General features: G+C 33.2%; 1 protein-coding gene across 12 annotated transcripts in view; it reads right to left on the bottom strand.

Moving 5' to 3' along the window:
- PPHLN1 (periphilin 1) overlaps positions 1-10,479 on the bottom strand; it is a 142,967-nt gene continuing 132,488 nt past the window's right edge. For all 12 annotated transcript variants that reach the window (XM_055318945.1, XM_055318936.1, XM_055318943.1 and 9 more), the window contains one exon: positions 1-2,330. In XM_055318945.1, the coding sequence (XP_055174920.1) occupies positions 2,136-2,330 (195 nt within the window). In that variant the 3' untranslated portion in view covers positions 1-2,135. The remainder of the gene's footprint in view (positions 2,331-10,479) is intronic.

Here is a 10,479-nt window from a genome sequence, read left to right as displayed (position 1 = left end):
ATTATTTAAACCTGGTTGCTTTATTTTACACTTTTAAAATTCACAAAAAGCTTCACAATATCTGCTTTCCTCCTGTTGATAGGCAAAGCTTTATGGTAAGACAATGAAACATTTATCTTATCAATTGGGCATACTCCAAAACAATGGATAATTTACAAACAAATTTCTTTAATCAAGAACATATTGCAAAATACACAGTCTGGTACACATCTGAATTCAACTATCCTAAAATCGGTCTTTAAAAAGCAAACAGATTTAACACTGACAAGCCTACCAGAATAATGCTGATGGCAAGCTATAAACAGCTTTAAGTGTTGAATGTAATTTGGGGGAAGGAGAGAAGAAATTATCAGTTGAACCTACATTTAAATGAGTCCGTAAGTAAAACCTCTAGTTGAATGAATTTCTAGTTTAATGAATTTCAGCAAAATGAACAACTCCTTTGCCTTGATGGTAGTTTCTCAACTTTTATTTTTAAACTTTGATATCTTGACTAAAGGAATTGAATCCTAGAATCAGAATTTTTAAGGAAAAAACAAAGGGGTACGGGAGAAACAGTATCAGTACTTTCTTAGTCTTTCTAAAGTGGGTAACAAATAAAATCACTGTTCATAATTATGGAAGACTACCAGAGATGCTGGTATGGGGTTTAGTTTTAGCTTATGTTCAATATCTAAATGGCAAAAATAAGAGTTCAAGGCAGTCTCATATAGGAAACTTAAGAAAATAATTGTGTTCAAGCAGTTTTTACATTGTGGAATAGCATAGTACATATTTTGAGGCACCCATTATAGGATTCACCAAAATTATTTATACTGCTGTTTCCACTTGTAATATAATTTTTAGCTCCTCTGGGGTAGCTCTTTACATATTATCAATATAGGCCACTAAAGATAACACCAGAATTCAAGTGAGAAAAGAATGGAAATGGAAAGAGGATGGGAGGATAATGAAACTGGGTAGTAATAACAAGCATGATTTTTAAGGTTTCCTAATGCCACAGAAATACATATTTTGGCTAAATGCCACTGGCCAGCTGGAAGGGGATCAGGAAATGAGTAGAATATCCTAATGGCTCCAGTCAGATCTTTAACTACCCCGTGATTTGGACGGCTTGCTCATGGATAACTGTTTCCACAGACTGCGTGGTGAGGGGTACTGTGCTGGACTTTACTGCCTATTCCACTCTTTGTTAAAAAGGGCATCAGAACAAAGATCTTGCTAAGACTACAAACGGAGATTAACAAATGCATAATCTGTAAATGGTTTGATTATGGATATGTTATCAATGACCTTCCTTCTTGAGATCGAAAATATAGGCCTTGGGAAAAAAAAAACTGCATTATTCCATCATATTCTAAATTTTTCTCTTTCAATTAGAAGTTTTTAAAGAAATTTTCATTTGAAAAGCTCTCATCTTTCACTTCAAATTGCCCCTTCTCTTGGTCTTATATATGATATTATTTAAGACTCCTATATCTGGAAGAGTGGTCAGGAGTTTTAGGATTATTTTAATAGAAGACATTGAGTACATTTACTTGGAAAAATAGGATTTTATAAGGGGTCTTTCTGAGATTTAAGTGCTCTATTTTATCACAATGGGAGTCTCAAAGCAAATATTCTATAAGACACTAAAGTATTCAGTTTATTTGGATATTTAAACATACTAAAAGTTACAAAGCCTAAAATAAGCAAGCAACAAGTTAATAAAATCACAACTCAGAATTCTAACATTTTCACATGGTATCACTGACTATGAAATGCAAAATATAAATGTTTTAAGTGGAATGATCTCTAACCTATAAATTACCAAATTGTTTGTGACCAAAACAAATGATCGCACACTATAGAAGACAACAGAACATAAGCTATTCTCCAGGACTGCTTTTTCAAAGCTTGAAAAATTATTTCATCATTTTAGGGGGGGAAAGATAAGTATGGATTAGGAGGCCCTACATGTAGATTTTTAAAATTCTAATTAAAATATCTTCAACTATTTTAGATATTTAACATTGGAAATGTGGTCGGCAATCAAAGTATTTCTCTTCATCACAAAAATTCCATATATTAAGGATTTACACAATCCAGGAAAAAACAAACAACCTAGTAACGTTTTTTGTTGCCTGAGCAATTTTCTAAAAAGGCTCTCCAAAATCTTGACTAGAGGTATCATACTCTGCAATGAAATGCTTGAGTTCTTCAACACACCGCTCACCTATTTCATGTAAGTTTTGTCTCAATGCAAACTGTATAGACTTTTCTAATGAAGGATCTTTTTCAATCAGCATCTTCACAACCATCCCAAAAGTTTCACAGTCCTGTCGGTAAACCTAGAAAGGTGAAATACTCAGTGGTTAGCTAAGAATAAAAATAATTACCCATACACTGAGCTGATTCAGTTAGCAAAATGATGATGCTGAAGTCTAAAAGGGAGATACAATGATACAATTGAACCTCCTTCACCCTTGAGGAGTCACTACTGTCAAACACTATTTAAATAACCCTCTATTTCTGAGATATGCTGACAACATGAATGAGCAGAAAAACATCGATATACCACATCACTGACTACAGAAGTTAGGCCTGGCATTTGTTATCATTAGGCAGTCAATTAAAAGGACATCAGACTGGAGAGGAACCAAGAACAAAGGCTCACTAGGTAAGGCACATTCATGGATTTATTCATTTGCTTGTTTGGAATAAAAAAGTTTCTGAGCCCCTAACTTTAGATTCTTTGTTTGAATCATGACCAGATGACAAATTCAGTATCTATTTGAAAAAAACTTTTCAAGTTATAAATATTTAACCACAGTTAAAGTCACCAAGGCAGAGTTAAGATCAAAACAATGTCATACACACACACATCCACATATATGTATACACATATATATATAAACACACGCATATATACATATACACATGACTATATGAATACATGTATATATTTTCTACCTCAATGTGCATATTTTACTATTTTGCTTCAATATGTATACAATATGTATATATAATCTTTATCAGAGGCATTCAGATATTATTCCCTATCCAAAAACTGCTAGGTTTTCTCCCCACTAAATATCATTTCCGTCATTTGTAGTCACAAAATGTAATTTAGATGTCTATGCTATTTTTCATACTCTGTAGTTCATGTATTTAAAGAAAAATTAGTTAAGTATCCATGAGAAGTGAAATAGAAATTATCTGATTTAAAAGAACTGTTAAATGAATTTAATTTTTTCTAAATTTAACAAAAACAATATAACATGTTTATTATCTGAAAAAGGATTTATTCATTTGGGAAAACTTTAGAAAGGAGTGACCTGAGATACTGCTTGGCTTATGAGTTTGTATTCCTCTAATGATCATTACTAGTTGTTGTAGTTGCCACTGTTATTTTTTAAATATCGACAATATTTTTTTATCCCTTAACAATAGCTATTTCAAGAAGAATAGTTAATTTTGACTTGCAATACTAGGTTGCTAAGTTGTACTAAATTCATTTCCTTGCTCTTAAAATCATTGCACAAGCCCCAAGGAAATTAACAGAGTAAATTCTTCAATGAACCCAGAAATTGAAATATGTAAAGCCTTAGCTGCTTTCTCCATCTCACCCATGCCCCCACACATTGGTGTGTGAGGAGATTTACTCATAACCATTAAGCTTAATTCTCAACTGTTTTCTAAATCAACCATTTATTCCAGTTTATCCTAAGCTTTCTTCCATGACCCAGAATTGATATTACTATTCTAACAAACCAACTTAGAAAACAGTACACCATTCACATATTACATGATGTCAGGGCACCAGAGCACATTGACTGGTTTAAAAAACATAGTACCCAAGTCAAGCCAATGCAGTCCCCATGGGGGAAAGTCAGAACCATGATGTTTCAGTCCTAGTGGAGGTAAATTCCTTACCAAACCAGTCAGCCCACATAATAACAGCATTCTAACACCAACCACAGGCCTCAGCAGACCACTTTGTGGGTGGCCTAAATTTTATAGACTTCTTTTTTAGCAGATGTAGAAGATGAGGATAATGTTACACTGTGAATTAACCTGCAAATTCTTTAATGTAAATCTGTTTTACCTAAACTGTAACTCTTCGTTTAGCATATTTACCGAACATAAATGTGCTACAGATTTGCATATCAAAGGTAAAAACATATTAAAATGTATTCATACATTTATTTAAGCTGTAAAGTACTATCACTCTGGAGACAAGATAATACAAGCATTTAAAGATTGTGTTTTATTTTTTAATTGTAAGTTCTTTTTGGATTAATTCATTGTAACAGGCAAATTTCATATGTTAGCAGACAAGAAAAACCAGAACTACCCAAAGCAACGTAATTCTCCATGAAGGGGTAAATTTTCTTTTCTTTTTTTTTTTAAGGGGTAAATTTTCTAAAAGACTATTTAAAATGTAGTGGTTGGGCATTAGACAGGAAATAATTAGCTTATTGTTAAAGGAAGAACCTCACCCTCCAACATTTTATAAATAAAAAACACAACTGTCAGAAACCTATTTCCGAAATCTGTTCCACAGTAAACTCAATCCCAAACAGGAAGGGTGTAGTTATCTGTAGGAGAGCTTGTTTGCTTATGGTCCCTGGCTGGAAATGCATTAATAATCTTCAGATCTGATATCTACAGGCCACACAGGAAGATTTTTTTGTTGTTGCTTTTTCCCCTGATTGAATCTCATCAAAATGGGAATCGGGTTAAAGTATGGGTGGGGTTTACACAAACTGCATAGAAATATAGTTAAATTTGCCAAGATAATGAAAACACTACCCAAATGAGGTTTCACACAGTACTTATCAGAGTAACCTGTCCTAATAGTTAAATTCTCACCAAGTATTTCTAGGAATAAAGGAATATACTAAAACTGTCAAGGCTTCTTACTATTAATTATGCTCTTCAGTGACTGGAAGAAGAGTGTCTAGCAAGTTTGTTCTATTTAAAATTGCTCATGACATAAAACTCCTCGAAAATATGTAACATTTAGTCCTTACCTCTGTGTCCAAAAAACGAGAAACCAAAAATTAAGGCAACGTAAGTTGTTAGTAGAATTTTCATTTCAGATAAACCTAATCTTTAGCATTTGCATTAAAGTTCTCTAAGAGCTGAATTCTACCATTGGTGGAATGGTAGAGATTACAGAGCTGTACTATCTAATACAGCAGCCAGAGCAGAATATGTAAATTTAAATATATATGCATATACTTATTTAAGATTTAATTCATAATTTATATTAATATTAGGAGGTAACTGGAGGTTAACTGTAAAAGTCAGACGTGCATATAGCCTTAAAAGTCTGGAGATTCAAATGAGTTATCTTCTCTATTATTGGTACCTCATCATTTCATATAATTTCCTTTATCTGAACTTATTTTGTTCAAATGCTCTATGTTCTGTTTCAGGAGGGTCACATCCTAGTGGGAGAGGTAAACAAAGACAATTAAAAGACATTAGAAAGAAGACACTTAGATGTAGATGGTAGTAGGGAAGCCAGAAAGAGCAGAGAAATGGTTACAAGAGCAGGCTTACCAAGTTTAAATCCTGGCTCTATTACCCTGGTAATTAGAATAATGCCCTTCACATCCCTGCCCCCAAGATGTCCATACCTAGTCCCTGGAACCTAAAAATGTGTCCTCTGACATGGTATAAGGAATTTTGCAGCTATGATTATGTTACACATTTTGGATAGGGAGATTTATCCTGGATTATCTAGAGGGGCAAAATGTAATCACTAGAGGCCTTCAAAAAGGAATGAAGGAGAAGTAGAAACAGAGAAAATGATACCACATAAACAGAGACTGAGTGATGCACTTTTAGGAAGGAGCTACCAGCCAAGGAATGCAGGCAGCTCTAGACACTGTAAAGGCAAGGAAACATTCTCCCCTGGAGACTCCAGAGAAATGTAGCCCTACAGATACTTTGATTTGGTCCTGGTAAAACCCAGTTAGTACTTTACACATTCTTCTCAAGCTTACATGATACATTCACCAGGACAGATCACATCCTGGACCATAAAACACACCTTAACCAATTTAAGAGAACAGAAATCATACAAAGTATGCTTTCAGATCACAATAAAATTAAATTAGAAATCAACAGAAAATGGCTAGAAAATCCTAGAACTGGAGATTAAACAACCTACTTCATAAAATCACATGGATCAAAGAAGTCTCAAGAGAAATTATATTTTGATTTGAATGAAAACATTTATCAAAATTTATCAAATTTTGTGATGCAGCAAAGCAGTACTTAGAAATTCATAGCATTAAATACATGTTAGAAAATATGAAACCTATAAAATTAATAATCTAGGCTCGGAAACTAGAAAAAGATGAGCAATTAAATCCAAAGAGAGGAAAAAATAAAAATTCTGATTTCTGCTCTGGCAGAAATTAGTGAAAGTGAAAATAGTAAAATGGAAAATGAATGAAACCAAAAGCTGATTCTTTGAAAACACCAAATTGATAAATCTCTAGCCAGCGTAATCAAGAAAAAAACAGAGGAGAAAAAAGTTATTAATATCAAAGTTGAAACTGGGGCCACTACTACTCATCTCATGGACATTAGACAGGTTATCATGAATATCCCTACTAATTTGATAACTTAGATGAAATGGACCAATTTCTCGAAAGACAGTCTACCAAAACACAAACAAGGAGAAATAGATCATTCGAATAGGCCTACATCTAGGGAAAAATACGAATCGACAATTAATAACCTTCCATAACAGAAAGCACTAGGCCCAGGTGGTTTGAATGGTGAATTCTATTCAACACTAAGGGAAGAAATGATGCCAATTCTCTACAACTTGAGGCCAGCAAAATCCTCTTATCAAAACCAATGATATTACAACAAAGGAAAATTACAGACCAGTATCTTTCATGAACATAGATGGGAAAAAAAAAGAAAAACCTTCAACACCAATATTAGCAAATCCAAGAACATACAGAAAGAATTATGCACCACAACCAAGTGGGATTTATTCCAGGAATGCAAGCTGTGTTCAACATCTGAAAATCAATAAATGCAATCCATCACATCAATAAGCTAGAAAATAAAAATCATAGGATCTTAATAATAGATGTAGAAAAAGCATTTTAACAAAATCCACGACAAATTGATTCATGACAAAAACTGTCTGCAAACTAAGAATAAAGGGGAACTTCTTCAACTTAATGAACAATATCTACAAAAACCCTAAAGCTAACATTACATGGTGAAACAGTAAATGTTTTCTTCCTAAGATAAGGAACAAGACAAGGATGTCCCCTTTTACCACTCCCAGTATCATGACCCAAATTGAAGGCGATGCTAAGCAGGGAGCCTACTTTTCCCTCTCCCTCTGCCTCTCCTCTCTGTTGGTGCTCTCTTTCTCTGATCTCAAATAATTAAAATCTTTAAAAAAAAAATAAAAGAAGCAATATAGACGTAATAATGTGAAGAATGATGGGTGGGGGGTTTGATTTTTATTTATTTCAAAAGGGAGGGAATGGGAGATAATTTCAATATCTAGTACCTGTCAACAGGAAGTGCATTACTAAGTCTGCACTTTGGAAGAAAAAAAAACAGAGCAGGAAAGGAAGGAAGGAGGGACGGAGAAAGACTGGGAAGGAAGTACGAAGAGGGGAGTAAAGTGAGATCTTAACATATTTAGCACTGATGCCAGCTGAAACTATGGGAGTTCCTGGCAATGAGGAATAAGTTCTTCCTAACCCCACTGACAGAAAGTAGATACTCAGTAAATGTTGTATAGATGGCTAAAGTCGGCTCTGAGAACAAAAGACAGCCAGAGTAGATACCTAAAACCACCAGTATTAGCCAAAGAAGAAACAATAGGAAGACTAAAAACAAGGAAAGCGTGAAGGCACAGATGCCAAGAAAAACATTTGTAAAAGAATATAGTCAATTAAATATCAGAGAAAAATCAAAGAAGCTGACAAACAAAACCTACTGATTATACTGGGAAACTAGAGGTCTGGCTGGTTAGCTGCAAGAGAAGTTTCTTGGCATGGTGGAGATTATAGAGCTGTGCTGTCCAAAGCAGGAGCCACTAACCATATCTGACTATTTAAATTTTTAAAAATGAACAATTTGGTTCTCAGTTCCTAGCCCTATTTCAATTGCAAGTATGGCTATCATCCTAGACAGTACAAATATAAAAAATTTCCATCCACACAGAAAACTCTACTAAACAGTGTTAATACAGAGGACAGAGAAGTCCGAAAAAAGGTAAAGATGTAGTGTAAGTGTTGACCTGGTAAATTAAGTAATATATATTTGCAATTATTCTACCATTAAAGTATACATAAAAGCTTACCACTTTTAAAGTAGCATTGTGAAATATAATAATTAGTATCTGTAAAATGTTCTACAATGTTTTGATGAAATGTGTATAAAGATGTAAGTTAAAAAAAGAAACTCCAATTGAGGCTTAATATATGAGGAAACATTCATAATGTCTAATGTGTTGATGAGGTCAGGAAAAAAGTAACAGCATACTGATGTTAAATACTGGAGATAAACTTAAACCCTTTAATTTGGGTCTATAGTAATGCAGAACGTGTCAAAACTATTGTAATCTATGTTGCTGCTTGTGCTATATTAATAGAAAAAGATACCATTGAGACTTCCTCCTCAAAGTTGCAGCCCCACTGGCTCTTAAAAGCACAGCAACTGAAAAGAACACTGGTAGTTGCTAAGAAATACATTATGAACACATGGATTAGATTTCAACCGCCTACATTCATATGTAGGTACAATTATTACAGCTGCATAAAAGTAACTCCAAGATTAATGATGAAGTGGAATAATGCTACAAACTCTTAGCAATCAATGTTTATAAAATTCTCATCCATAAATACAGATCAATTTATAAATTTACAGGATCCAAAGTTAATACTTAGTTTTTTTAACCACTTCCAGCTTATTCTTTTAATCATAATACACTAAATTTAAAAAAAAAATGAATTGCAGAGTCTACACAATCTTTTACTAATGCCAACAACAGATCTCACAGACATTAACTATAGGAACTAGACAAACCTCAAATTAATAATGAGTGAAAAAAGTTGCAAAGGAACTATGTAAACCATGATGCCATATATGTATGTTTTAACAATAGTCTACTTAGTTTAGGAATATACACATATATTCTAAAATCAATAAAACATACACAAGAATGACAACTCTAAGAAGCAAAGGAGCCAGCAGGGATCTGAGAGACTTTATATAATATCTTACTCCTTTAAAAAGAGAAAAAAACCCACAAATATTGAACTCTACTTAAAGGCATGTATGCTGAAATATTTAGGAATGAACTATATACTAAGATTTCCAACATACTTGTCACTCATCAAAAAATAAGATGAATTACTGGATGAATACAGGAATGGATAAGTGACAAAGAAAATAAAATGTTAATTATAGAATGGAGCTGATGAGTGTATGGGTGTGTACTATTTAATTCCTAATATTTAAAACTTTTCATAACAAAATGTTAAGAGGGGAAAAAGATCTAAAGCAAAATAGGCTCAATGATAGGTATATGGCTCTGATCATCTCAGCTTATAAATGAAGGATCTGTTTTGCTTGGACCTGGATGATGAGCTTTTCATCTTCTCAATGTGAGTGGAGAATTATAGATATTAATGAATCTGTAAATTCAGATATGAATTTGAATGACAGATATCTGTGCCTGCCAGCCAAAAGAACTCCCCTACTATGTGCAGGCCCTAGATTTAGTCAATAATATAGCACACCCTGCTTAAATAAATTAGATTCTAATAAAATGAGTAATACGTTATGAAAACCATAAAGCAAAATGCAATAAATGCTATAGAGAAATACAAAGTATTACAATAATCCCAAAGGAAAGATCATAATGAGCAGAGAGGAGGAGGATTAAAAGCACTGAAACAGTGTTGGTATTCCAGGAAACCTGGAAGCTTGGAAATAAAACAACATAGTATGCTTTAAAAAATAATAATCTTGGAATATAGGGAAGTTTTAGAAAAGTCTATAATTGGCTGATAGATACACCTGAATAAATGTGAAGCTAGAAATGAATAGGTTGGACTTAGGGTTTACCTCATCCTTGGACTTAAAATAATCAGACAGACAATAAACTACTAAAGACTGGATTAGAAGAAAACTAATGTGTTCATTATGCAATATCCCCTTCAAATCTGATTCAAGAGGCCAGGAAAAGTAATTTTGTGTTTAATGTCACTTATTGGCTTGAGAAAACAACTGCTAGCATTCAACAAATACAAAAAAGCTAAATCTAAAGAAAAATTGTCATAATGAAGATACAAGGCAACTAAATACATTATAAAATAGGTTTAAAATCTATTCTAAAAATTCTATTTGCTGAGAAAATTGTTAATAATAAATATTTCACAAAATAAAATCTTTCATGTAGCTTTTAATATTTTCATGTCTGAGGACAATACAAATTCA

This window comes from Nyctereutes procyonoides, unplaced genomic scaffold (assembly GCF_905146905.1).
Source record: "Nyctereutes procyonoides isolate TBG_1078 unplaced genomic scaffold, NYPRO_anot_genome, whole genome shotgun sequence".
NCBI classification, from domain to species: Eukaryota; Metazoa; Chordata; class Mammalia; order Carnivora; family Canidae; genus Nyctereutes; species Nyctereutes procyonoides.
The sequence above is the reverse complement of the archived record's forward strand: the minus strand, read 5'-3'. Positions and strand labels throughout refer to the sequence as shown.